This window comes from Pan troglodytes, chromosome 20 (genome assembly GCF_028858775.2).
Source record: "Pan troglodytes isolate AG18354 chromosome 20, NHGRI_mPanTro3-v2.0_pri, whole genome shotgun sequence".
Lineage (NCBI taxonomy): Eukaryota > Metazoa > Chordata > Mammalia > Primates > Hominidae > Pan > Pan troglodytes.
The window spans coordinates 14,059,863-14,086,299 of NC_072418.2; the positions used below are offsets into that span (position 1 = coordinate 14,059,863).

At 55.2% G+C, this 26,437-nt stretch overlaps 3 protein-coding genes across 56 annotated transcripts; 2 read left to right on the top strand and 1 right to left on the bottom strand.

Annotated features, from left to right (window-relative positions):
• Positions 1 to 3,098: 3,098 nt before the first annotated feature.
• Positions 3,099 to 6,801, bottom strand: TMEM205 (transmembrane protein 205). Of its 8 annotated transcripts, none has more exons than XM_003316070.7 (4): positions 6,436 to 6,801; positions 5,829 to 6,046; positions 5,561 to 5,724; positions 3,099 to 3,441 (listed from the first exon to the last, which is right to left on the bottom strand). In XM_003316070.7, the coding sequence occupies exons 2-4, from the start codon at positions 5,926 to 5,928 to the stop codon at positions 3,136 to 3,138; spliced, it is 570 nt and encodes a 189-aa protein (XP_003316118.1). In that variant the 5' UTR covers positions 5,929 to 6,046; positions 6,436 to 6,801; the 3' UTR covers positions 3,099 to 3,135. The 8 variants fall into 8 exon arrangements, with proteins under 8 accessions (XP_003316118.1, XP_054529748.1, XP_009433004.1 ...); XM_054673773.1 differs by having other exon boundaries at positions 6,728 to 6,784; XM_009434729.4 differs by having other exon boundaries at positions 5,829 to 5,937; positions 6,436 to 6,777.
• CCDC159 (coiled-coil domain containing 159) lies at positions 6,800 to 15,239 on the top strand. Of its 46 annotated transcripts, none has more exons than XM_054673757.2 (14): positions 6,806 to 6,936; positions 7,140 to 7,219; positions 9,054 to 9,172; positions 9,270 to 9,499; positions 9,958 to 9,991; positions 10,242 to 10,330; positions 10,422 to 10,503; positions 11,112 to 11,307; positions 12,204 to 12,271; positions 12,355 to 12,431; positions 13,747 to 13,868; positions 14,087 to 14,169; positions 14,875 to 14,991; positions 15,168 to 15,239. In XM_054673757.2, the coding sequence occupies exons 1-14, from the start codon at positions 6,916 to 6,918 to the stop codon at positions 15,170 to 15,172; spliced, it is 1,323 nt and encodes a 440-aa protein (XP_054529732.1). In that variant the 5' UTR covers positions 6,806 to 6,915; the 3' UTR covers positions 15,173 to 15,239. The 46 variants fall into 46 exon arrangements, with proteins under 46 accessions (XP_009432998.1, XP_009432995.1, XP_054529732.1 ...); XM_054673759.2 differs by having other exon boundaries at positions 9,072 to 9,172; XM_054673758.2 differs by having other exon boundaries at positions 6,828 to 6,943.
• Positions 15,240 to 15,558: 319 nt separating this feature from the next.
• PLPPR2 (phospholipid phosphatase related 2) lies at positions 15,559 to 26,018 on the top strand. 2 transcript variants are annotated; one of them, XM_016935074.3, is made up of 10 exons: positions 15,559 to 15,892; positions 17,127 to 17,301; positions 17,985 to 18,064; positions 19,856 to 20,044; positions 20,145 to 20,280; positions 21,551 to 21,822; positions 22,837 to 23,013; positions 24,033 to 24,139; positions 24,481 to 24,532; positions 24,667 to 26,018. In XM_016935074.3, the coding sequence occupies exons 3-10, from the start codon at positions 17,999 to 18,001 to the stop codon at positions 24,697 to 24,699; spliced, it is 1,032 nt and encodes a 343-aa protein (XP_016790563.1). In that variant the 5' UTR covers positions 15,559 to 15,892; positions 17,127 to 17,301; positions 17,985 to 17,998; the 3' UTR covers positions 24,700 to 26,018. The 2 variants fall into 2 exon arrangements, with proteins under 2 accessions (XP_016790563.1, XP_016790561.1); XM_016935072.3 differs by having other exon boundaries at positions 15,686 to 15,892; positions 24,033 to 24,155.
• Positions 26,019 to 26,437: the final 419 nt, after the last annotated feature.

Below are 26,437 nucleotides of genomic sequence, written 5' to 3' on the forward strand. Positions count from 1 at the left end.
GTTCCCGGAGCGGGGGATGGGGGAGGACGAAGAGGGGCCGAGTCTTGGGCGGGGCTTGCAGAAAGCGGGTGGGAGGGGCTGGAAGCTGCACCAAGCGTCTAGAGCCCGTCCTAGCCAAGCAACATCTCATTTTCCCAACTGCTTGTAAAGAGCTTCTACTATACGCACGGCTGTTAAAAGCATAGAGTCTTGGGCCTGGTTCGAGTCCCAGCTCCACCACTTTCTAGTCTTGTGGCTTTGGACGCGTTACTTAACCTCTTTGAGCCTCAGTTTCCCCATCCGTCAAGTAGCTCATAGCGACAGTACCCAACCTCACAGAGTTGTGGGAAGATTCTGATCTGAGTTAGTGTTTGTCAAGTGCAGTGCCGGCCTTAAAGTAGGCTAGGCCAGGCGCGGTGGCCTGTAATTACAGCAGTTTGGGAGGCTGAAGCAGGAGAATCACTTGAGGCCAGGAGTTTGAGACCAGCTTGGGCATCGTAAGGAGACCTCATCTCTACTAAAAATAACAAAAATTAGCCAGGTGTGGTGGCATGCGTCTGTAACCCCAGCTACTTGGGAGGCTGAGGCAGGAGGATTGCTGGAGACATCGAGGCTGCAGTGAGCCTTGATTGCACCACAGCACTCCAGCCTGGGCAACAGAGCAAGACCCTGTTTCAAATAAATAAAAATAAACGAGAGCTGGGCGCGGTGGCTTATGCCTGTAATCCCAGTACTTTGGGAGGCCAAGGCAGGCGGATCACTTGAGGTCAGGAATTTAAGACCAGCCTGGCCAACATGGTGAAACCTCATCTCTACTAAAAAAAAAAAAAAAAAAAACAAATATTAGGGGCTGGGCACGGTGGCTCACACCTGTAATCTCAGCACTTTGGGAGGCCGAGGTGGGCAGATCACCTGAGGTCGGGAGTTCGAGACTAGCCTGGCCAACGTGAAGAAACCCTGTCTCTACTAGAAAATACAAAATTAGCCAGGTGTGGTGACGCATGCCTGTAATCCCAGTTACTCTGGAAGCTGAGGCAGGAGAATTGCTTGAACCCGGAAGGCAGAGGTTACGGTGAGCTGAGATCACGCCATTGCACTCCAGCCTGGGCAAAAAGAGCGAAACTCTGTCTCAAATAAATAAATAAATATACAAAAATTAGCCGAGCATGGTGGTGCACACCTGTAATCCCAACTACTTGGGAGGCTGAGGCAGGAGAATTGCTTGAACCCAGGAGGTGGAGGTTGCAGTGAGCCGAGATCGCGCCACTGCACTCCAGGTAGACGACGGAGTGAGACTCTGTCTCAAAAAAATAAAATAAAATAAATTAAAAAATAAATGAGGCTGGGCACAGTGTCTGATGCCTGTAATCCCAGCCCTTTGGGAGGCTGAGGCAGGAGGATTCCTTGAGCTCAGGAGTTCAAGGCCAGCCTAGGCAACATAGAGATCCCAACTCTACAAAAAATTTTTTTGAAAATTAGCTGGCCACAAAAAAAAAAAAAAAAAAAAAAAGAAAGAAAAAGAAAAAAGAAAAAAAAAATTAGCTGGCCATGGGGGCACATACATGTAGTCTTAGCTACTCGGGAGGCTGAGGCAGGGGGATTGCTTGAGCCTGGGAGAGAGAGAGGCTTCAGTAGGTTATGATTGTGCCACTGCACTCCAGCCTAGGTGACAGGGCAAGACTTTATCTCTAAATAAAGAAAGTTAAAGTGGGTTGGATCCCTTTGTGAAATACCCAGGTTTTGCTGGTGTTGGTATCCCAGCAACTCCACCTTACTCAATTTGCTGAACTTCTCTGAGCCCCCACTGCCTCGTGGGAACAAAAGTAGCTGCCTCAAGAGCTGCCACGTGGATGAATGAGGATGAAGTGCATTAGTTAGGAAGGGCTGGGTTATGCTTAGTAACAAGCACTCCCAAAGACTTCATGGCCCCAACAGCTAAGGTTTGGTTCCCATGATGGTTGTTTTGTGAAGTGAAAATGCAGCAAATTATGCACTGTTTTGTAATACTTCTCCTTGGAAGGGACACATGCCACCTCTGCTCACATTTCATTGGCCAAAGCAAGTCACATGGCCACCCCCAATGTCAGTAGGGTGGGAAATATGATTGTCCTCTAGGATCAGAACCATCTGGGCCTGGTGGCTGGCGCCCGTAGTCCGAGCTACTTTGGAGGCTGAGGTGGGAGGACTGCTTGAGTCCAGGAGTTGGAGGCTGCAGTGAGCTATCATCACGCCACTTCACTCCAGCTTGGGTGACAGAGCAAGACCCTGTCAAAAACAAGACAAAACAGGCTGGGCGTGGTGGCTCACGCCTGTAATCCCAGCACTTTGGGAGGCCGAAGCGAGCAGATGGCCTCAGGTCGGGAATTCAAGGCCGGCCTGGCCAGCACTGTGAAACCCCGTCTCTACTAAAAATAACAAAAATTAGATGGGCGTGGTGGCAGGTGTCTGTAATCCCAGCTACTCAGGAAGCTGAGGCAGAATAATCGCTTGAACCCGGGAGGCGGAGGTTGCAGTGAGCCAAGGTCGCGCCATTGCACTCCAGCCTGGGCAACAGAGCAAGACTGTCTCAAAAAAAAAAAAAAAAAAAAAAAAGACAAAACAGCCAGGCATCGTGGCTCATGCCTGTAATCCTAGCACTTTGAGAGGCCAAGGCGGGCGGATCACCTGAGGTCGGGAGTTCAAGACCAGCCTGACCAACATGGAGAAACCCTGTCCCTAGTAAAAATACAAAAAATTAGCCAGGCATGGTGGCGGATGCCTGTAATCCCATCTACTCAGGAGGCTGAGGCAGGAGAATCGCTTGAACCCAGAGGCAGAGGTTGTAGGGAGCTGAGATCGCACCACTGCACTCCAGCCTGGACAACAAGAGTGAAACTCTGTCTCAAAACAAAACAAAACAAAACAAAACAAATAATACATGATATGTCAGTGGTTAACAACATGTCTGGTATACAGCAGGTGCTCAATAAATGGGCATCATTATAGGAGAGGCTTACAGGATAAAATGGCTGACACTCCAAACCATCATGCTTCATGAATGGGGAAACTGAGGCTCTTGGCTCTACCCTTGCCTGCCCCTCCCCCTGCTTCTCATGGGGGAAAAAAAAAGACAGCAGCCATTTCTGAAGAAGCATTTATTAGCATGCAGGGCCCATGCTAGAGGCTCCTTATTTCCAGGGCAAGGCCAGCGAGACAGAGCCCATTGCTCAGGACGCAGCCCAGATTGCAAAGAGAGGACAGCCCATGGTAGCGGAAGAAATTCTGGCGGAGAGCACTGTACTTGGGGTCCTTCTCTCGCAGCTGGCGGTAGGGATCAGGACCCTGGTGGCTGCCTGGTACCTCCCCACCCAGGCCTCGCTCCTTCTCCACGGTTTGCAGGGCCCACATGGCAGCTGTGGTCCGGGGTTCCAGCCAGCGGGCGTTGACAGTGGCCAGCGTAAGGCTCAGGAACAGCAGGTAAAGCTGGCAGGGACAGCAGAGGAGAAGGTGAGCCATGCCTGGGAGGCCAGAGGGGCCCTAGGGAGGGTCTTTCTGCACCCTCAACAGCACAGGGGTGGGGGTGGGGACAGCACTGGATCAAAAAACCTGCCTCCCCCTCTTTCCTTGAACCCAGACTGAGGGACCCAAAGCAGAACTCCAGCTCTTCTACTCTGAAACTGGCAGCTCTGAAGGAAAATCTCCATCCCCACCTCCTCTATCCCCCGCCAAAACCTCCCGAGCCTCTTCTCTGATACTCAGACTGGAAGTCCCCAGAGCAGGATCTCTTTCCTCAGTGGCCACAGCCCAGACCCCTGAAGCTGACATTGGACCCACAGAGGGTGAATAAAAAGTCTTTGAGTGGCTGGGCGCAGTGGCTCATGCCTATAGTCCCAGCACTTTGGGAGGCTGAGGTGGGTGGATCACTTGAGGCCAGGAGTTCAAGGCCAGCCTGGGCAACATGGGCAAAACCCCGTCTCTACTAAAAATACAAAAATTAGCCAGGTGTGGGGGCTGTCCCCCTATAATCCCAGCTACTCAGGAGGCTGAGGCATGAGGATTGCTTGAACCCGGGAAGGAGAGGTTGCAGTGAGCCAAGATTGCACCACTGCACTGCAGCCTGGGCGACAGAGCAAGACCCTGTCTCAAAAACAAACAAAACAAAACAAAAAGTCTTTGAAGGCAGGCATGGTGGCTCATGCCTGTAATCTGTAATCCCGGTGCTTTCAGAGATGGGGGTGGGAGCATCACTTGAAGCCAGGAGTTCAAGACCAGCCTGAACAACAACACAGCAAAGACCCTCATCTTTTTTTTTTTTTTTTGAGACTGAGTTTCACTCTTGTTGCCCAGGCTGGAGTGCAACGGCGTGACCTCGGCCCACTGCAATCTCTGCCTCCTGGGTTCAAGCAATTCTCCTGCCTCAGCCTCCCAAATAGCTGGGATTACAGGGGCACACCACCACACCCAGCTAATTTTTGTATTTTTAGTAGAGACGGAGTTTCACCATGTTAGCCAGGATGGTCTCGCGCTCCTGACCTCGTGATCCACCCACCTCGGCCTCCCAAAGTGCTGGGATTACAGGCATGAGCCACTGCGCCCAGCCTATTTTTTTTAATTAGGAAAAATGTTTTTGCCATTCTCACATTGCTATAACACCATCTCTATCTGTTTTAAGTATTTGAATACCTTCTGAGCCTGTTTCATTAAAATAAATAAATAAAAGAAAGAAAAAAAAACAGTCTGTGAAGTTCTAGTTACCCATAATCCCCTCCTGTCTGTGAGATTATTCTTGAAACACCTGTCAGGTCTCACTTACCCACATCTATGAAACATAATGCAGGCAAGGGAAGGCCAGAGTAAATAGTGAAATCTGAGATGCAGAGATAGTTTCTTGCCTTGTGGCCAGAAAAATGTGTGGAAGGGGATAGGAAACCATAAATTCCCAGTCGGGCTGGTTTTTAAACAATAAGCTGGGGTCAATGTCCCAGCTCAGCTGAGTCACCACAGCTTGGCAGCAGTCCCAGCCAGCGGGAGGAGAGGGAACAGCAGCTAGCAGGGAGATGCTGGGGGATAGACAGGGCTGCTGGGGACTGTTGTACAGGCTGTGCACTGCTCAAGGGTATCCAGAGCCCAGCTTTGTATCTACCAGGAAGAAGGGGCTCCCCTCCCCTCCCCTCCTCTTCCCTCCCCTCTCCTTTCCTTTCCTTTTTTTTTTTTTTTTTTTTTGAGATGGAGTCTTGCTTTGTCGCCCTGGCTGGAGTGCAATGGCGTGATCTCGGCTCACTGCAACCTCTGCCTCCTGGGTTCAAGCAATTCTCCTGCCTCAGCCTCCTGAGTAGCTGGGATTACAGGTGCACACCACCACGCCTGGCTAATTCTTTTGTATTTTTAGTAGAGACGGGGTTTCACCATGTTGGTCAGGCTGGTCTTGAACTCCTGACCTCGTGATCCGCCCACCTCGGCCTCCCAAAGTGTTGGGATTACAGGCGTGAGCCACCATGCCTGGCCTTTTATTTCCCCCCCCCCGGAAAAGGTGTAGCCATAGGCGCTCACTGAGGTCCTGGGAACAAGTCTCCAGAGGGCAGTGGCACTCAAACCCACGTACCTGGCTGGCCTCCCAGAATGTGAGCTGAGCCCAAGCATGCTGTGAAGCCAAGATGCAGAGGTTGATGAAGGCACAGCCCATGGAGATGTGGAAGTAGAAGGGGAAGAGTTTGCTCTGCACTAGTCCGAAGGTATGTCGGGGAAGGCTTCGGAAAAGCAGGAAGCCTGCAGGGTATGGGGACCACAGGGGTGTTAGGGCACTTCCCGGTTCCCCTCTTATTTCCATCCCCTCCCCAGGTACCCATGACATCCAAGCTGAGGGTCCCTACCTGAGACGAAGGTCACCCACATTTGCATGCCCCAGGCACCTGACAAGACCAGTAGATGGACCATCTTAATCAGGCCTCCTAGGTTCCCGCCTTCCTCCATCTTGCAGTCCTGGGAAGGAGGCACCGGGTGGCTCAGAACTTTACCTTTGCCTCATGCGTGGCCTTCAGACCCTGTGAGCCCGCTTGGGGACAGGGTTACGGCCAATCCAACAGAGATTCTGGCAAAGCATCCCGGGAATGAGAGTGAGAAAGGCCCAAAGCAGTCAAGGCCCAAAGACAACCCTCGACCCCATCTCTCCAAATGTCAGCCCTCAAGATCTCAGGCTCTCTGGACCTCAATCTCCATGCCACTTCAGAGGCCCCAAATTTCAGCCACAGCAGCTCCAGATCATAGCCCTAGGTCTTCAGAGATCACTCCACTAATTCCCAAATATCACCCCAGGGATCCAGTTCTGACAGCCAAGACCACTCCTCTCATAAAATAATCCCGGATATTAGGTGAAGATCCCGAAAGCCCCGAGGAAACCCTAAATCTCATCCTGAGGACACCGATCCCACCAAAGCCCCGAGGAAACCCCAAATCTCATCCCGAGGACACCGATCCCACCGTTAGGAACCGGGACCTCAATCCGCAGCACCCGGATTCCGAGAACAGAGGCGTCGGGGCCAAATGAGCTGAATCTGGTACCTCACTCCCACGCCCCCGGGTGGACAGCGGCCCTCCTCGGCCGCGTCCCCTCGTGGGTTTCCCCCAACCAAGAATTCGTCCCGCCTCCCAGCTGAGCCCGAAGCCAATCGGGTCGTAGACCTGCACCTTTCTATCCCGCCCTCCTGGGTATTGACTAATCGTAGAAACCCCCCTGGGATCCCGCCCCCTCCACGGGCTTTTATCCAATTACACCGCGGCTACTAAGCGCAGCTGAAGCGTGAAGGCGCCAATGAGGCCTTCGGCTACTCCGGCAGGGGCGGGACTAAAATGCCGGCCACACCCCTCTCTGTGACTCAGTCTCTGAGCGTTTTAATGCGATGGTGTCCCCGCGGGATCAAACTTCAGCGTCACAGCTGAAGACTGGCTTCGTGGTCCCTGATGGGAGAGCATGAACAGGTGGTATGTGGTAGGTGGGGTTCTGGAGCCTGGCGGGTGTAGATTTCACAACCCAGGGGGCGGGGCCAGGATGATGACCCCGCCCCCTCCCTAAATAATTCTCCCGGGAGGGACACGGAAGCAGCAACCGGGATGGGACGGGGAGAGAGGAGGCACTACTGGGGACCTAAGCTGGTTCTCAAATGCCTCTCCTTTTCCCCTCCAAGCCTCCCAGGCTTCCTATGGTCCCTAAGTCCCAGGTTCTCAGCGTGACGAGCAAACACAGCTCCCCATTACTCTATACCAGGTACTGGCATGGATTAATTTATTTAATCACAACATCCCAGTAAGGTGAATATTATGACATCTCGTTTTTATAGTTGGGGACACTGAGGCATGGAGAGGTTCAGTAACGCGACCAGTATTACACAGCTGGAAGGGACAGAGCTAGGATTTGAACCCAGGCCATCTAGCTGGAGAGTTTCCCTGCTTAACCATCATACTCTGCTGTCCCTGGAAGTGAGGACCTCCCTGAGGCAGTGACTCTCGGAGGGGCAGCTTAGGACATTTCAGGCAGAAGAAAAACGTGTACATCACAGGGTGGGTGTGAAGATCCAGTGAATGCTTAGGGGATGCCCGGCACTCAATTAGGTGCTCAGAAAATAGGAGCCTAAAAAAGGATTAAGGAAGATTTTACTGAAGATATGCTGAATAGTTTTTGTTTGTCTGTTTGTGTTTGAGACGGAGTTTCGCTCTCATTGCCCAGGCTGGAGCACAGTGGCATGATATCGGCTCACTGCAACCTCCGCCTCTGAAGTTCAAGCGACTCTCCTGCCTCACCCTTCCAAGTAGCTGAGATTACAGGCATGCACCACCACGCCTGGCTAATTTTGTACTTTTAGTAGAGATGGGGTTTCACCATGTTGGTCAGGCTGGTCTCGAACTCCTGACCTCAGGTGATCCACCTGCCTTGGCCTCCCAAAGTGCTAGGATTACAGGTGTTAGCCACCGTGCCCAGCCTGAGTAGTTCTGAAGAGCGTGTAGGAGTCTTCCAGGTCGACTGAATCTGGCAGAGGGCCTGGCAAGGGTGACAGAAGAGAAAGGTCTAGAGGATTTGGGGGAAGAGGCTGAGTGTGACTCAGGGCAAGGTGCCTTTCACCTAGAAGTTTCTCCAGGCAGACCTGCCCCAGATATCTCCATCTGTGCCATATGTGGCTATACTGGAGGGGGAGGGGAGTTGAATGTGAGACCCAGAGCTCAGCTGTTTCCTGTTCCCAGCCTCTTCTAGCACAGGCCTGGGCCCCAATTCAGCTAACATTTATTGAACAGATATGCCCTGCCTCTCCTGCTCACACTCTATGGCTGGCATTCACCTGTGGGGCCAGGTCGAAACTCCTGGCTTGGCCGTCAATGCCTTACTGGAGCTGCTCTGCTAACCTCCTGCTGCTTCCTTTTGGACCTCGATTCAGCCATCATGAATTTACCAGCATAGAGCATGTGATTCCACACCTCCAAGCTTTTGCACATGCTGTTGCCTGCCAGGAAAGGCCTTCCTTTAAGCCAATGTCAAGGTCCCTTTTTTCTTTGGACTCATCTGAGGCCTGATTTTTTTTCTTTGGGGCCTTCTGGGTCCTTCTCACTGCCCAGCCCAAACCTTGGGGCTGGGATAATCTTTTTTGTTGTTGTTTTTTATTTTTGGAGACTGGGTCTCACTCTGTTGCTGAGGCTGGAGTGCAGTGGTGCAATCTCGGCTCACTGCAACCTCCGCCTCCCGGGTTCAAGTGATTCTCCTGCCTCAGCCTCCCGAGTAGCTGGGATTACAGGCGCCCACCACCATGCCCAGCTAGTTTTTGTATTTTTAGTAGAGACGGGGTTTCACCATATTGGCCATGCTGGTCTCGAACTCCTGACCTCAAGTGATCCTCCCGCCTTGGCCTCCCAAAGTGCTAGGATTACAGGCGTGAGCCACCATTGCTGGCCGAGCCTGGCCTTGGGATCATCTTTTATCCAGCTTTGGCTCCTACCATAACTGAGAAGCCTTGAGTTTAGGGCTGAGGCCTCTCTGGCATGTCAGGGAGGGTCTGGGGGCACTGGGGACATGGGGACTTATCTCAAAGCAGCCCCTGCTTCCCTACTCACAGCGACCCTCTTTTGGCCAGCCTGCCCCGGGACCCTGACTACTCTGTGTCCTGCCTCTACTCACCTCCCTCACCCTCCAGCGTGTGTTTGCCTGCTAACATGAAGTGTGACAAGTACTGGGGTTAGTTAGGGGGCTCCCATAGGGCTGGGGACACTGGGAGGGGCTGGGAATGTGAGGAGTGCCCTGCACTGTCCCTCAAGGAAGCCCTCACCCCTAGGCTCTTCCTCGGACAAGTCTCTGCAGTGTACAGCTCACTGGTCCAGGACCCCAGAGCCAGAGACCTTGGGACGCCCTGCTTCTGGGGACACAGTGAGGACTGCAGACTGCAGGCCAGGGTGGGGCTCAGGGCCTTCGCCACATGAGGCTGCCCCCTCCCCCAGTCCAGACCTGCAGAAGGAGTGCTGTAATGACCAGGAGGTTTTGAAGAGGCATCACAATGTAGCTAAGGTCACCCCCACCCGGGAAACCCCTTCAATGCAGAAAACCACTGCAATCTACTGCTGTGGGGCTTAGGGAAGGGGCTGTAAGGCAGAGAGACTCCCGTGAATGCACCCACTGTGTTTCTTCAGCACCTAGAACAGCGCCTGGCACTCAGCAGGCCCTGGCTAAGCAAGTCTTAAATGAATGGATGAAGGAATGAATGGAAGAAAAGAGTGTGGTTGTGTGTCTTCCATGAGGATTTGGCTGTGATCGTCTCTCAGCCACATAAGTGCACTTCTGAGCATATGTAGCCCAAGGGGGAGGTGCATGAATATGCCTGGAGTGCAGCTTTGCCTGCACTTATGGTTTGGGACACCTAGAACTGAGGAGATCCAACTCTTGTCCAGCCCTCAAAACTGGGTTGAGATGAGCAAGGAGGCAGCTCAGGGACAAACTTCTACTCCCATCTCATCTCTCTTCCTTAGAAGCCCTTGGAGACCAGCTCTTCCAAAGTCAAAGGTGAGAAATCTCCTTTCCAACAAAACTGTGTGGGGAAGACCTGCTGGTTTCTACCTCTACCCTCTGCCCCAGCATCAGCTGACCCCCTGCCATGGTCACCCATTCACTCCTGCCCAAGGCTGAGTGGGCCCCTGTTCTATATCTTACCCCCTGTCCCTACTGCTACTCTGAGCCTTTGCTGACCTCTGCCCTGCCCTTGCCCCAGACCCCACCCCTTACAGCCCTGGCTCACCCTCTTCTCTGCCCACAGCCAAGACCATTGTGATGATTCCCGACTCCCAGAAGCTCCTGCGATGTGAACTTGAGTCGCTCAAGAGCCAGTTACAGGCCCAGACCAAGGTGAACCACCTTGGCCCTGCCCCCAGCAACCTCTGTTTCTCCTTGCCCTCCCCTCCTTCCTCCCACCCCAAGGCTGACCTCTTTCCTCCAGGCTTTCGAGTTCCTGAACCACTCAGTGACCATGTTGGAGAAGGAGAGCTGCTTGCAGCAAATCAAGATTCAGCAGCTTGAAGGTGAGGACTGACCAGAGATCAAGGTCAGGCTAGGCCAGGCGTGGTGGCTCACGCCTGTAATCCCAGCATTTGGGGAGGCCAAAGAGGGTGGATCACTTGAGGTCAGGAGTTTGAGACCAGCCTGGACAACATGGTGAAACCCCATCTCTACTTAAAAAAAAAAAAAAAAAGGCCAGGTGCTGTCACTCATGGCTGTAATCCCAGCACTTTGGGAGGCCGAGGCAGGTGGATCACCTGAGGTCAGGAGTTCAAGACCAGCCTGGCCAATATGGTGAAACCCCATCTCTACTAACAATACAAAAATTAGCCAGGCGTGGTGGTATGCACCTGTAGTCCCAGCCACTCAGGAGGCTGAGAAAGGAGAATTGCTTTCTGGGAGGCAGAGGTTGCAGTGAGCCGAGATCACGCCACTGCACTCCAGCCTGGGCAACAAAGCAAGACTTCGTCTCAAAAAAAAAAAAAGTCAGGCTGGAAGCTGGTCCTGTTGGGATCAGCTGGGCCAGGCCAGGGTGAGGGAAATTGGGAGAGTCTGGGTTCTGGGTCAAGATTAGGACAAGCTGGGTTCAGGGTGGGATCAGGGCTCAGTCAAGGTCCCACACTCTCTGCAGAGGTGCTGAGCCCCACAGGCCGCCAGGGAGAGAAGGAGGAGCACAGGTGGGGCATGGAGCAGGGTCGGCAGGAGCTGTATGGGGCCCTGACCCAAGGCCTTCAGGGGCTGGAGAAGACCCTGCGTGACAGTGAGGAGATGCAGCGGGCCCGCACCACTCGCTGCCTGCAGCTGCTGGCCCAGGAGATCCGGGACAGGTCGGGGATGGCGGGAGGGCAGCTTGGAGTCCACAGGAGGGAAGGGAGACCCAGAACTGGGGAATGGAGGCAGGATGGGGGAAATGGCAGATGCCTGGGGGAGGGGGACTGAGGGATGGTGGAAAGCCTGAGGGACAAGAAGAGGGAATGAGGCCGGGTGTGGTGGCTCATTCCTGTAATCCCAGCACTTTGGGAAGCCGAGATGGGCGGATCACCTGAGGTCAGGAGTTCGAGACCAGCCTGGCCAACATGGTGAAACCCCATCTCTACTAAAAATACAAGAATTAGTCAGGCATGGCGGCGGGTGCCTGTAATCCCAGCTACTAGGGAAGCTGAAGCAGGAGAATCACTGGAACCCAGGAGGCAGAGGTTGCAGTGAGCTGAGATCGCGCCACTGCACTCCAGCCTGGGCGCCTGGGCGGCAGAGCGAGACTCTGTCTAAAAAAAAAAAAAAATGAGGAGGGGATGAGAGGCTCAGGGGAGACAGGTGGCTGGTGGGGGCGGGGGAGTGGGAAACTGAGAGGCCAGAAGGCAGGGAAGACAGAAAGCTGGAGGTGGGATGGAAAAGGAGGCCAGGGGATCAGAAAGGGGGATGGCAGGGAAAACTGAGAGGACAGGAGACTAGGGGTATAGAAAGTCGGGGGACAGGAGGTGGGGAGGTGGAGGCCAGGTGATAGGAGGCTGAGTGGGGTGGGAGAGACTGAGAGAATGGGAGGCTGGGGATCAGAAGGAGAGGAGGGGGATGAGGGTAGGGGGATTGTAGAAGGGGAGGGGAAAAGGGCAGGGAGGTGTGGGGAGGGGACAGAGCTTGCGGGGATGGGTGGAGGGACAGATAGGGGCATGGGAGGTCAGGGGCCAGGCAGGGAGTGCAGGTCTAGGCTGCACTGTCCCCTCAGCAAGAAGTTCCTGTGGGAGGAGCTGGAACTGGTGCGGGAGGAGGTGACCTTCATCTATCAGAAGCTCCGTAAGTTCCTGGAGCCCACAGCCGGTGTGTGGGGAGGGGGTCCTTCTTCAGCCTTTGTCCCCCTGAGCCCCCTCCCTCCACAGAAGCGCAGGAGGATGAGATCTCAGAGAACCTGGTGAACATTCAGAAAATGCAGAAAACGCAGGTGAAATGCCGCAAAGTGAGTGGAGGAGATGGGGACCCTGGGGAGGAGTGGGAGAGGGAGGGATGGGGATTTTGGCCAGTCTCCACCATGAGATTGGAGCCTGGGTTCAAATCTCAGCTCTGCCACTCACTGCTGTGTGACTGTGGGCAAGTCACTTGACCTCTCTGAGCCTCAGTTTCCTCATCTGTATAATGGATGTAATAATAACTCATCTTGGCTGGGCGCGGTGGCTCACGCCTGTAATCCCAGCACTTTGGGAGGCTGAGGTGGGTGGATCAGAAGTTCGAGACCAGCCTGGCCAACATGATGAAACCCCGTCTGTACTAAAAATACAAAAATTAGCTGGGTGTGGTGGCAGGCACCTGTAATCCCAGCTACTCAGGAGACTGAGGATGGAGAATCGCTTGAACCTAGGAGGCAGAGGTTACAGCGAGCCAAAATCGTGCCATTGCACTCCACCCTGGGCGACAAGAGCAAAACTCCATCTTAAAAAAAAAAAAGAAAAAAGAAAAAGAAAAAGAAAACTCATCCTGTTGGGTGCTGTGGCATGCCTGTTATCTCAGCACTTTGGGAGGCTGAGGTGGTTGGATTGCTTGAGCCCAGAAGTTCAAGACCAGCCTAGGCAACATGGCAAAACCCTGTCTCTACAAAAAACAAAAAAAACAAGAGGGTGTGGTGGCACATGCCTGTAGACTTAGCTACTCAGAAGGCTGAGGTGGGGGGATCACTTGAGCCTTGGAGGTTCAGGGTGCGTTGAGCCCTGATAGTACCATTGCACTCTAGCCTGGGCGACAGACTGAGACCCTGTCTCAAAAAAGAAACAAACACCAAAAACAAAAACAAAAAACAAAACAAAAAAAACACTCCTCCCTACCTGATCAGGTGTCTGTATTAGCTGAGTATTGGGCACTTGAATGCAGTCTGGCATATAACAAGTGCTATATAACAGTCACCTTTTACTATTATCATTATTATTATTTATTTTGTTTTCTTTTTTGAGACGGAGTTTCCCTCTTGTTGCCCAGGCTGGAGTGCAATGGCGCGATCTCAACTCACTGCAACCTCTGCCTCCTGGGTTCAAGCAATTCTCCTGCCTCAGCCTCTCGAGTAGCTGGGACAACAGGCGCCCGCCACCACGCCCGGCTAACTTTTTGTATTTTTAGTAGAGATGCGGTTTCACTGTGTTAGCCAGGATGGTCTCAATCTCCTGACCTCGTGATCTGCCCGCCTCGGCCTCCCAAAGTGCTGGGATTACAGGTGTGAGCCACCACGCCTGGCACTATTGTCATTATTATTATGACTACTGTTCTCTCATCCCTCCCCACCCCAGATCCTGACCAAGATGAAGCAGCAGGGTCATGAGACAGCCGCCTGTCCGGAGACTGAAGAGATACCGCAGGGAACCAGTGGCTGCTGGAAGGATGACCTCCAGAAGGAACTGAGTGATATATGGTGATGCCCAGCCCGCAGTCTGACCCCTGACCCTCCTCTGAACCCGTTCCCCCAACGGGATCTGGCAGTGACCACCAGAACCTGGAGCCCACCTGAGTCCAGACTTCCCTCACCCCCTAGGACTCACCCACCACGGCCCCCAACCTTAGCTGTACTGCTGTCTACACCCTGAGCAGTGTGGAGTCTCCCAGCACCCCCAGCTCCTTGTCTTCCTGCAGGTCTGCTGTGCACGTGCTGCAGAACTCCATAGACAGCCTCACTTTGTGCTTGGGGGCCCGTCCCAAGGCCTCGAGCCTAAGAGGTGAGGGAGGCTGAGAATTGCTCAGGGGTGGGAGGTCATTGTCTAGCTTCACAGGGAGGCTATGTTCAGAGAGCCTATTTGGGAGTCACATCTGATGGCTGTTATTCTATGGTCACATTAAGTAGTGTTCTGGGGTCACATTAAGGAGTCACTGGAGGTTTCATCCAGGAGTCATTCATGGTCACATTCAGAGTCATTTGGATCTTATATGAGTCCATGGGGACTCCACACAGTGGCTCATGCCTGTAATCCTAATATTTTGGGAAGCTGAGGTGGGAGGATTACTTGAGTCTAGGAGTTTGAGACCAGCCTGGGCAACACAGTGAGACCCCATCTCTCCAAAAAATTTAAAAACTAGCTGGGTGATGGTGCACCTGTGGCTGAGCACACCTGTAGTCTCAGCTACTCAGGAGGCTGAGACAGGAGGATCGCTTGAGCCTGGGAGGTTGAGGCTGCAGTGAGCCATAATCGTGCCACTGCACTCCAGTCTGGGCAACAGAGCGAGACCCCATGTCTAAAAAAAAAAGTGTCAATTGGGTAAAATGCAAGGGTCATTGAAGTCATAATTTGGTGTCACATTGGATCACATTCAAGGGAATTGGGGGTCATGGTTTAAGTATCAATGAGGTATACTATGAAGGGACACAGGGCCTATATTTGGGGGTTACTTAAGGGTCACATTCAGGGAACCTGTCCCTCCTGCAGGCCACAAGGGGCACCAGTGCCTGAGCCCTCCACTCCCCTCCTGGGACTCTGACTCCGACTCTGACCAGGACCTCTCCCAGCCACCTTTCAGCAAGAGCGGCCGCTCCTTCCCACCCGGTGCAGATCCTCCCCGGTCCCCCCCTCCACCCATTTCCCTCCTGACCTGCCCTTGACTCCCACAGTCTAGACCCTCAGAACAGGCCCAGATCCCGATCTGGGCATGCGGTCCCTGACCTGCAGCCCCGGAGTCCCCTGGACCTGGCCAGGCCCTGACCCACCCTCTCTCTCCACAGCTTGAGCAGCCGGGACTGCTCTCCCTGAAGACCCCTCCAGAGAGAAAATAAACTAGCGCAGACCCTCCTCTAGCCCCGACTGTTAGTCCTGCTGCTTCCTGTGCCTAGGAATCCCCCTGCCCTCCCAGTTTACTCCTCATTGTTGGGGGGGAGGGGTGTAGAGACCCCAGGGGTCATTCGGGATGTGTGGGCTTGGAATCAGGGGACATCTGAAGCCAGATTTAATATATGACAAGGCAAGGAGTCATTCTGTCCAGACACGAGCAGCCAGACAGACTTCCACACTGGCCACAGAGCCTTCCTTTCTGGGGGGCCCTGGCGAATGGGGAAACTGAGGCCCAGAGAGGAAGAGGCGCGGCCCAGGGACATACTCTGAAGCCCCTCCCTCCTATTACCTTCGGAGCCCCGCCCACCCCAGGGTCCTCCCTCTCTACCTCCATTCTTGGTGCCTTCCTACAATCGATGCTAACACGCCCCGCCTCTAAGATCACGGAGGCCCCGCCCCGCCCCGCTAATGAGGCCCCGCCCCACGGGGGCTATGCAAATGAGACGCCCGGAGGCCCCGCCCCTCCCTCCACCGCGGAGTCTGCGCGGCGCGGCCAGGCCCGGCCGACCGCGTCTCGGTCTCCGCGTCTGCCAGCCTGGCTGGCAGTCCGTCTGTCCATCCCGCCGCGCCGGGGCAGTCTAGGCGGAGCGGGGGCTTAGGCGGCGGCGGCCTCGACACGGTGAGAGGAGGGGCTGGGGGCGCCCCTCATCCCCTCCCGTGGGCTTCCCACCCTCGGTGTCGGTCCCCTGTTCCTGAGGGTCGGGTCCCTCTGGGTCCAGCGCGGGGAGGGGCGGGGGAGGGGAGGCGGCGAGCTGGGGGAGGGGACAGGGCTGGGGGAGGGGACCCCGGGCCGAGGAGCCAGCACCGGTGGTGAGGGCGGCTGTGGGTAACTGTGATTGTGTGGTTGTCATTGTGTGTCTGTGTGTGGTTGTGTAACTGTCATCGTGTGGCTGCATGACTGGGATTGTGTGGCTTCGGGAGGTCCGCGGGTGTGTGTGTGTGTGTGTGTCACTGTCATTGTGCGGCTGTCGTGGGTGTCACTCTGATGGTTTGTGTGTGTGTGTGTCTGGCTATGCTGTGACTGCCATTGGCCCCCCGTGTGGCTGCTGTCTCTGTGTGTGACTGTCTTGGTGTTCGTGTGGTTGTGTGCATAGGACTGTCATTGTGTGGCTGCTGTTGTGTGTTCATTCTGATGGTGTGTATGTGTGTGTGGCTGTGGTCGTGCACTGTGCACCTTTCTTGTGTGGCATTGTGAGTCTGTGTCATGGTCCATGGATGTGGCCATGTGGTTGTAGATGGCACCGTGTCTCTCCCCTGTGACTGTCGGTGTGAATAAGAGACTGTTAGTGTGTGTGTGGCTGTCACTGAGTGCCTTGTAATTGGGGGTGTGACGCTGTGATGGGTTCTGTGACCCCCATTGTGTGCGGTGACTCTTTTCTGTGACTCTTAAGTGTGTTGCAGGCCTGACTGTGTGTCCCTGACTGTAGCGGCGTGGGGGCTTGTGTGGGACTGTGATGTGTGTAGGGTCTCCTGACATGTCTCTCTCTGTTTGGCCTGGGGTGGGGGTGGGGACTTGTTTGATCTGTTTGGTGTCTCCGACAGGCTATGAGCCCACTGTGTGTGAGTATGCAGTGACATGTGTTGTGTGTGTTGGACACCTGTCTGAACAAGGGGGCCCCTCTTGTTTACTGCAAAGTGGCGCCCAGCACAGCGCCTGGAAGTCGGCAGGTGCTCGGTCTTCACTGTGGAATGGGTGAACGCTATGCCATGGTTGTGTGTGTGTGTGTGTGTGTGTGTGTGTGTGTGGTGCCAGGATGGAGGCTGCGGCTGGGTTGTGCTTCCTAAAGGTGACAGCATGGGTGACTCTGGGTATCTAGGACCTCTGGCAACCATCACCCCATATCACACTGCAGAATGAGTGTCGTGGTTGGGGCGCTGGACCCAGAGTGCCTACCCTCGCCTGCCTGGGCCTCAGTTTCCACATCTGCACAATGGGGGTGACCATCCCTGCCCTGCTGGCTGCCAGGAGCGGCTGTGAGTCTTCAGGCGTGGATGCAGCCTGGGGGAAGCCATAGGGCGCTTTCACAGGTGAGATGGGGCTCGGAGAATGGATGCAAGCAGGTGTGACTGTGTTGAGCCCTAAAGCGCTGGGGACTGGGGGTAGCCTTGGGGGAGGGAAGAGGAGAACTGGGAGGCAGACCGGCTGGGAAGAGGGGGAAGGAGGGAGAGGCAGTTGGCAGAGAAGGAGGGCTTGGCTATCAGCCCAACCAGACACCAACACCACAGCCCATGGGGACAGAGAGAGGGGCCCCTGCAGAGGCCATGGAGGAAGCGACTCAGGGGAAGGGTCTCGTAGGGATGGGGGCCCCTCGGGAAAGAGGATGGTGTCCCCTAAAAACTAGTGGGGACCCTTCTAAGTGCCATGGGGGAGGGGTTCCCATGAGGCTGGGGAGTCTCTTCTAAAGGCCCACTTCCTAAAGGGCCTTGGGTCAGAGCCTCCCATGTAGGCTGTAAAGGAAGGGACCCCCGTAGACTCTTGGGGAGTGGTGTCAGGGGAGGCAGGTGTCCCCAGTAGGGTCAGGACCAACAGGGCAGGACCTGGATTGCAGAGGCATGGCCAGAAGGTTCAAGGGACAGAGTCAGGGCCTCCCCGGGTCTTCAGGGCCAGGGGTGTGGCCAAAGGACTCAGGGGATGAAGCCAGGGTCCCGGTGACCTGAGCCTTCCCCTAGGCACACCCCCTGGGACTCCCACTCCCTCCCCACCTCTGCAGGCCTGGCCTTCACCATGGCGGGAGGGAGACCGCATCTGAAGAGGAGTTTCTCCATCATCCCCTGCTTTGTCTTCGTGGAGGTGAGGACCCCCGTACCTCTCCCAGAGACGGCGTGCCTATCTCTGTCTCTGTCCAACCTCAGTCTCCTTATCTGTACCCACTTTTCCATCTCTGGGATCTCCCTTGCTGTCCCCTTTCTCTTGAGAAATGGTTATGAGCTTAGATTCAGAAGTGCCACTCCCTGGGGTCCAATCCCTCTCTGCCCCATCCACACCGCAGGGTGCTGGACACCACAGGTACCCTCCTGAGCCGCAGTTTCCTCATTCATAAAATGGACATCACCAGAGTCCCAACTCATAGGGCTGTTCTCTCTGTGTGTGTGTGTGTGTGTGTGTGTACGTGTGTGTTTGAGATAGGGTCTCACTGTGTCACCCAGGCTGGAGTGCAGTGGCATAATCTCGGCTCACTGCCACCTCCACCTCCTGGGCTCAAGCAATTCTCCTACCTCAGCGTCCCGAGTAGCTGAGACTACAGGCGTGTGCCATCATGCCCAGCTAATTTTTGTACTTTTTGGTAGAGATGGGATTTCAACATGTTGGCCAGGATGGTCTAGAACTCCTGACCTCAAGCAGTCCTCCTGCCTCAGCCTCCCAAAGTGCTGGGATTACAGGCGTGAGCCACCACGCCCGGCCTCCTAGGGCTGTTCTAAAGGTAAAATATATTAATTCATGGACAAAGCTTGGTACGACCCCCTGCCCACAGTGAGGGTTACACCTGTGGTAGCTGCTAGCACCCCTACTTCTCTGATTTCTTTCCTTGTGGGAGAGTCTCTCCACCTCCCCCTGTCTGTCTGTCTCTCATTTGAGCCTTGGCCCTAATCTCACTCTCCCCATGCCCATCTCTTCTCTCCCTCTCTCTACAACTCCCTTCCCTTTTCCTTTCCCTTCTCTTTCCTCTTGCTTTCTCCTCTTCTCCCCTCCTTTCCTGGCTTCCCTCTCTCTCTGTTTTTTTTTTTTCACTTCTTCCTTTTCTTTCTTTCCCTCCCTCCCTCTCTCTCTCTCTCTCTTTCTTTTGTGATGGAGTCTTGCTCCGCTGCCCAGGCTGGAGTGCAGTGGCACGATCTTGGCTCACTGCAAACTCCGCCTCCCGGGTTCAAGTGATTCTCCTGCCTCAGCCTCCCGAGTAGTTGGGAGTACAGGAGTCTGCCACCATACCCAGCTAATTTTTGTATTTTTAGTAGAGACAGGGTTTTGTCATGTTGTCCAGGCTGGTCTCAAACTCCTGATCTCAGGTAATCCACCTGCCTCAGCCTCCCAAAGTGCTGGGATTACAAGCATGAGCCACGTTTTTATTTTTTTTCTTTCTTTTTGTCTTTCAGCCATTCCTTTTCCTTTCTTTTTTTCTGAGACAGGGTCTCCCTCTGTCACCCAGGCTGGAGTGCAGTGGTGCCATCATGGCTCACTGCAGCCTTAATCCTCTGGGTGAAGCAATCTTCCTTCCTCAGCCTCCCAAGTAGCTGGGACTATAGTTGTACAGAGATAAGGTCATGCGATCTCAAACTCCTGAGCTCAAGTGATCCTCCTGCCTCGGCCTCCCAAAGTGCTGGAATTACAGGCACGAGCCGCTGCACACGGCCCCTCTGTTTCTGTCTCCTTCTCCTTCTGTTTCTCCTAAGCCCTGACCCTTCTCTCACCTCCTTTCCCCATTTCTCTCAGTCTCTCTCCCCCTTGTCTCTGTCTCTCTCCATCTTCTAGTTTCTGTCTCTAACCCATGTTTCTCCATCTCTGTATCTCTGCCTCTGTGGCCTCAGCTGGAGTCCTGACCTCTCTCTTCTCTCTCCGCCACCTCTCCCCGCCCTGGCTTGGTGGCAGTCGGTGCTGCTGGGCATTGTGATCCTGCTTGCTTACCGCCTGGAGTTCACGGACACCTTCCCTGTGCACACCCAGGGATTCTTCTGCTATGACAGTACCTACGCCAAGCCCTACCCAGGGCCTGAGGCTGCCAGCCGAGTGCCTCCTGCTCTTGTCTATGCACTGGTCACTGCCGGGCCCACCCTCACGGTGAGACAATGAAGACCTCCTAGGAGGCAGGTGGGCCGGTAAGGGTGGGTGAGGGGATGGGCTGGAAGGCCAGAAGACTCCATCTTGGTCTTGCCCACAGATCCTGCTGGGAGAGCTGGCGCGTGCCTTTTTCCCTGCACCACCTTCAGCCGTCCCAGTCATCGGGGAGAGCACCATCGTGTCTGGGGCCTGCTGCCGCTTCAGCCCCCCAGTGCGGAGGCTGGTCCGCTTCCTGGGTGAGAGACATGGCCTGGGGTCAGCCCCATGGTAATGGTGGGGAGGTGGGTATAGAAGAAAAGAGTCATGGGTCTGACAGTCATAATAATTCCAGGCTGGGTGTGGTGGCTCACGCCTGTAATCTCAGCACTGTGGGAGGCCAAGTGGGCGATCACCTGAGGTCAGGAGTTCAGGACCAGCCTGGCCAACATGGCGAAACCCTGTCTGTACTAAAAACAAAAAATTAGCTGGGTGTGTGGCAGGTGCCTGTAATCCTTGAACCTGGGAGGCAGAGGTTGCAGTGAGCCAAGATTGTGCCAGCCTGGGCAACAAGAGCAAAACTCCGTCTCAAAAAAAAAAAAAAAAAAAGAAGAATTCCAGGGAAAAGCTGGGCATGGTGGTACATGCCTGTAGCCCCAGCTACTTGGGAGGCTGAGGCAGAGACTCAGCTACTTGGGAGTACCAGCTACTTGGGAGACTGAGCAAGATCCCACCTCTTTAAAAAAAAGGGAATTCCAGGGGGGAAGGAAGAGGACCTGGAATTGCCATGATGGGGATGTTAGGAAGCAACAAGGGACTTAGGCTCAGACCAGATGTAATGGAGGTTCTAGGGACATGGGTGGGGCCTAACCCAACCATGATGGCAACTGTCGGAAGAGGGTCCCAGAATGCCATAAGGAGAGTCTCAGGCACAAAAGAGAGACACAGGCACAGGACAAACACCCTGGGGCCCCTGGGTAGGGAGATGAGACTCTGGCTGTGCTTTAAATGGGGTCCCAGCCTCAAGTAGTGGCTGTGGGAAAGGGGGAGGGGCAGACCTTACCTATAATGATGGTCCCAGGGCAGAGGGCGGGAGACCCAGCTCTAACTTATTAGTGGCCCCAGGAGGAGAGTGTTGAACTCAGTAGTAGCCAGTTTAGGGGCAGGCAGGAAGAGCCCCAGGTATGCCATTAGGGTTTTCCCTAGCCGTCCTAGGCATGGGGTGGATCCTGATGTAATGGTGTTGGGGCGGGGGTCCAAGCCCAGCTATAATGGGGCTCCAAGGGAGGATCCGCCCCTGACATAGTGGTAATCCTAGAAAGACAGGGGCCAGATAATGAGGGTCCCCGGGGGCAGGAGGCCTCAGAATACCTTCATGGTGGTCCTAAAGGAAGGGGGATGTTGGCACAACTACAGGGTCCCAAGTGTGCTTTAATGACAGTCACAGGAAAAGGGAGCTAAGAGGCCCAATGGAATCAGTGGGAGCATCAGGGCCTGGCGCATGAACCCCTTCCACTATCCCACCCCTAGGGGTCTACTCCTTCGGCCTCTTCACCACGACCATCTTCGCCAACGCGGGGCAGGTGGTGACCGGCAATCCCACGCCACACTTCCTGTCCGTGTGCCGCCCCAACTACACGGCCCTGGGCTGCGGGCCACCTTCTCCGGATCGGCCAGGTCCCGACCGCTTTGTCACTGACCAGGGTGCCTGCGCTGGCAGCCCCAGCCTCGTGGCCGCCGCGCGCCGCGCCTTCCCCTGCAAGGATGCGGCCCTCTGCGCCTACGCGGTCACCTACACAGCGGTGAGCTTCGGGAGCTTCGGGGTCGGAAATGGGTGTGCGGGCTGGACAGCGACCAGCAGCCAGGAAGCCGCCAGGGTTGGAGCCTTTGCTCTTCCACGCCCCGGGTGCTGTTGGAAGCTCTCGCTCCACGCCCCGACCTGTTGGAAGCTCTCCCTCCTCCTCCCAGATCCTAGCCACGCCCCCAGCCAGAGGCTATCGCTGTCCATTGACTCCGCCCCTTGCCCTCTGGCCACGCCTCCTGAGCCAGTAATGCGAGGGAAACTGTTGGCTCTACCCTATGGCATCAGGACAGTCCCTGATGTGCAAGACTCGGAACACCTATAGCCTAGCCAGGCCCCCAGGATGCTACAGGCGCTAGATATTAGCTGGGAGACTGGGCAGATGGGACGGCCCCCTGGAGTCCTTGCCCCTCTTCTGGAGCCCTTGCCCCTCTCCTGGGGGCCTTGTTCCCTCCTGTTGTAGCCCTGGCCACGCCCCTTGCTCTTAACTGCTCTGGGATTTCTAACTCTGTCCCCTGCTTTTTCCTGGTCACACCCCCTGTTGCTTCAACTCTTTTTTCTGGCATCCGGGTTTATGCTCCCACCCTGTCAGTGGTCCCCTGGGGGTCAGGGGCTCCACCTCCTACAGCTCCTACAGCTCCCTTCGCCCTGACTCCACCCTCTGGTTCTGTGGCCACGCCCTAATCCAGTAAGTGTCTGTCCCCATCTGCGACTCCGGACCAGGGACACCTGGGCCCCAGACCTTGTCCTCTGCTCTTGGGAGCTCTGGCCACACCTAGCCCTGCAGGTGGTGCCCACGAGACTCCAAGACCTCAATCCCTGACCCCCCCCCTTTGCCTTTTTGGTCACGCTCCCTGGAAAAGCCCACTGGGAGCCCATGACTCCAACCCTGGAGCCCCTGGCCACTCCCTCCAGCCCCAACGCTCTGGCCATGCGCTCTAGCCCAGAAAGGAGCGACCACTTGGGTTCGGCGACTTGCCTCCACTATCCCCCTGACCAGTCCGGCTCCCCGCAGATGTACGTGACTCTCGTGTTCCGCGTGAAGGGCTCCCGCCTGGTCAAACCCTCGCTCTGCCTGGCCCTGCTGTGCCCAGCCTTCCTGGTGGGCGTGGTCCGCGTGGCCGAGTACCGAAACCACTGGTCGGACGTGCTGGCTGGCTTCCTGACAGGGGCGGCCATCGCCACCTTTTTGGTGAGTTGCCTCCTCAACCTTCCCAGCATGGAAGACCCTCACCAGCTCTCTGACCCAAGAGGCAGGACCACATGATGGAGAAGGGTGTGGACTCTGTGTGACCTTGGGCCAATCCCTTAACATTACCCTTCCTGGATATTCTCATCTGTGAAATGAGATACCAGGATCAGGGTGAGGCAAGGCCTTGAATGCAAATTTTAAGAGGGTGCCCAACACTCAGTAATCAAGATTAATATTTTAACAAAACATTTTTAAAAATCAAAGTTAATACAAAACTATCATAATGTACAGAATATAAAAATTCTAAATAAAGATGAATCAAGGCTGGGTGCGGTGGCTCACGCCTGTAATCCCAGCACTTTGGGAAGCTGAGGCAGGCGGATCACTTGAGGCCAAGAGTTCGAGACCAGCCTGGTCAACATGGCCAAACCCTGTCCCTGCTAAAAATACAAAAATTAGCCAGGCATAGTAGTCCCAGCTACTTGGGAGGCTGAGGCAGAAGAATCGCTTGAACCCGGGGGACGGAGGTTGCAGTGAACCGAGATCGTGCCACCTCACTCCAGCCTGGGTGAAAGAGCGAAAGTCTGTCTCAAAAAAAAAAAAAAATTAGCTGGGAATGGTGGTGCACACCTGTGGTCCCAGCTACTCAGGAGGCTGAGGCAAGAGAGTTGCTTGAATCCAGGAGGTGGAGTTTGCAGTGAGCTGAGATTGCACCACTGCACTCCAGCCTGGGTGACAGAGTGAGACTGTCTCAAAAAAATAAAAAATTAAAAAATTAAATCCTGCCACTGTACAACTTGGTCTTACTTACTTTACCCTAATCTGGGGTCTGTGGGATAAATAATAATTGCACCTACCTCGTAGTAAAATGGAACCAACAGTGCCTGGCACATACTATGCATTAGCTGTTTTTGAAAACCTGAGCCTCACTTTCCTTATCTGAAAAATGGGGATGGTATTTACATAGCTCCTATGTGACTTGCCCCAGGCCTCAACACTCTCCTCTCCCTCTATTCCAGGTCACCTGCGTTGTGCATAACTTTCAGAGCCGGCCACCCTCTGGCCGAAGGCTCTCTCCCTGGGAGGACCTGGGCCAAGCCCCCACCATGGACAGCCCCCTCGAAAAGTTAAGTGTGGCGCAGGTAAGGGGGGCCGGGGGCTGCTCCCGGCTGGAGAGGGTGGTGGGTGGAGGGGGCCAAGGAGACAGGAAGGAAGTCAGGCAAGAGGTGGGGGTCTCAGAACCATGGGGAAGTGGAGGGATCACCCATCTCTGTGGATATAGGTCCTGGGGGGACAGCCCCAAAGAATGAAAGGGAGCACCCCCGTCTTCTTCCCAAGGGGACACGGTTAATCATGAGAACTGTGGTTGTCTTTTCCATGGGGCTCTTCACCTGATGAGCTCCTTGTGGCTGTGGCCGGTAGGGCCCAGGGGGCCACTAGCCCCTTCCATCTGTCTCTTTGTCTCAGGAACCCGAGGTCTGCAGGCCGCATTCGACACCGGCACGGCTCACCCCATCCAGTGAGTGTTGGGGGAGTGGGGGGCTAAACAGGGGGACTTCCAGGTGGGCAGCCACTGCCCCAGAGGTCTCACCTAGGCCTTTATGCTGCCTCCCGAGTTTTCTGATCCCCTGATATCTGGCTTCTGACCACCAGAGTCGCAGAACTGCGCCCGCCGTGGCCACCTGATCCCCAGCTGTGTCTCCTCCAGGGCCCCAGCCATGTGTTCGTCGCCCCGTGTGCCCCGTCCTCGATTGAGGTCTGAGCCGACGCCCTTGCCCCTGCCCCTACCCCTGCCAGCGCCCACCCCCAGCCAGGGCCCCTCGCCTTCCTCCCCTGGACCTGGGGGGCCAGGCGGGGGTGGTGGACGTGGCCGGAAGCTGCTGCTGCCCACGCCCCTGCTGCGGGACCTGTACACCCTGAGTGGACTGTATCCCTCCCCCTTCCACCGGGACAACTTCAGCCCTTACCTGTTTGCCAGCCGTGACCACCTGCTGTGAGGCCCAACCACCCACCCAGAATCTGCCCAGTCCCCACTTCTTCCCTGCCACGCGTGTGTGTGCGTGTGCCACGTGAGTGCCAAAGTCCCCTGCCCCCCAAGCCAGCCAGACCCAGACATTAGAAGATGGCTAGAAGGACATTTAGGAGACATCTGCCTCTCTGGCCCTCTGAGATATCCCGATGGGCACAATTGGAAGGTGCGCACTTGCCCCTACTATTGCCCTTTTAAGGGCCAAAGCTTGACCCCATTGGCCATTGCCTGGCTAATGAGAACTCCTGGTTCTCAGAATTTTAACCAAAAGGAGTTGGCTCCAGCCAATGGGAGCCTTCCCCTCACTTCTTAGAATCCTCCTGCAAGAGGGCAACGCCAGCCAGTGTTCAGCGACTGAACAGCCAATAGGAGCCCTTGGTTTCCAGAATTTCTAGAGTGGGTGGGCATGATTCCAGTCAATGGGGGACCGCCCGTGTCTAAGCATGTGCAAAGGAGAGGAGGGAGATGAGGTCATTGTTTGTCATTGAGTCTTCTCTCAGAATCAGCGAGCCCAGCTGTAGGGTGGGGGGCAGGCTCCCCCATGGCAGGGTCCTTGGGGTACCCCTTTTCCTCTTAGCCCCTCCCTGTGTGCGGCCTCTCCACCTCTCACCCACTCTCTCCTAATCCCCTACTTAAGTAGGGCTTGCCCCACTTCAGAGGTTTTGGGGTTCAGGGTGCTGTGTCTCCCCTTGCCTGTGCCCAGGTCATCCCAAACGCTTCTGTTATTTATTAGGGCTGTGGGAAGGGTTTTTCTTCTTTTTCTTGGAACCTGCCCCTGTTCTTCACACTGCCCCCCATGCCTCAGCCTCATACAGATGTGCCATCATGGGGGGCATGGGTGGAGCAGAGGGGCTCCCTCACCCCGGGCAGGCAAAGGCAGTGGGTAGAGGAGGCACTGCCCCCCTTTCCTGCCCCCTCCTCATCTTTAATAAAGACCTGGCTTCTCATCTTTAATAAAGACCTGTTTGTAACAGAAGTTTGGCCACCTGCCTTCCTCCCCCGGGTGGTGGGGGGTGGGGGTGCGGAGGACTTTCATCGTGGGTCTAGATGTCTGTGGAGCTGGGTGTGGGTGTGTTGCCGCAGTGTATCTAAGGACGATTGTGGAAAGGCAGCCCGGTTTCATGGAGCTTCAGACTTGGGCTGAAATCCTGGCTCAGCATTCTGGGCTCTGTGGCCTCAGAAAAGTTCATTCACCTCTCTGTGCCCTTGTTTCTTCATCTATCAAAGGCAAACAGTCACTCAAGCCACCAAGGCACACAAACCCACATCAGGAGCCGTACATGCCCTGTGTGTCTCAGGCCAGGGCACAGAGGGCACAAGGAATGGGGTGAGGATACCTGGGGGTCCTGAGAGGGATGGGGGATGCTGAGGGGCACTAAGAACCTCCAAGCGGAA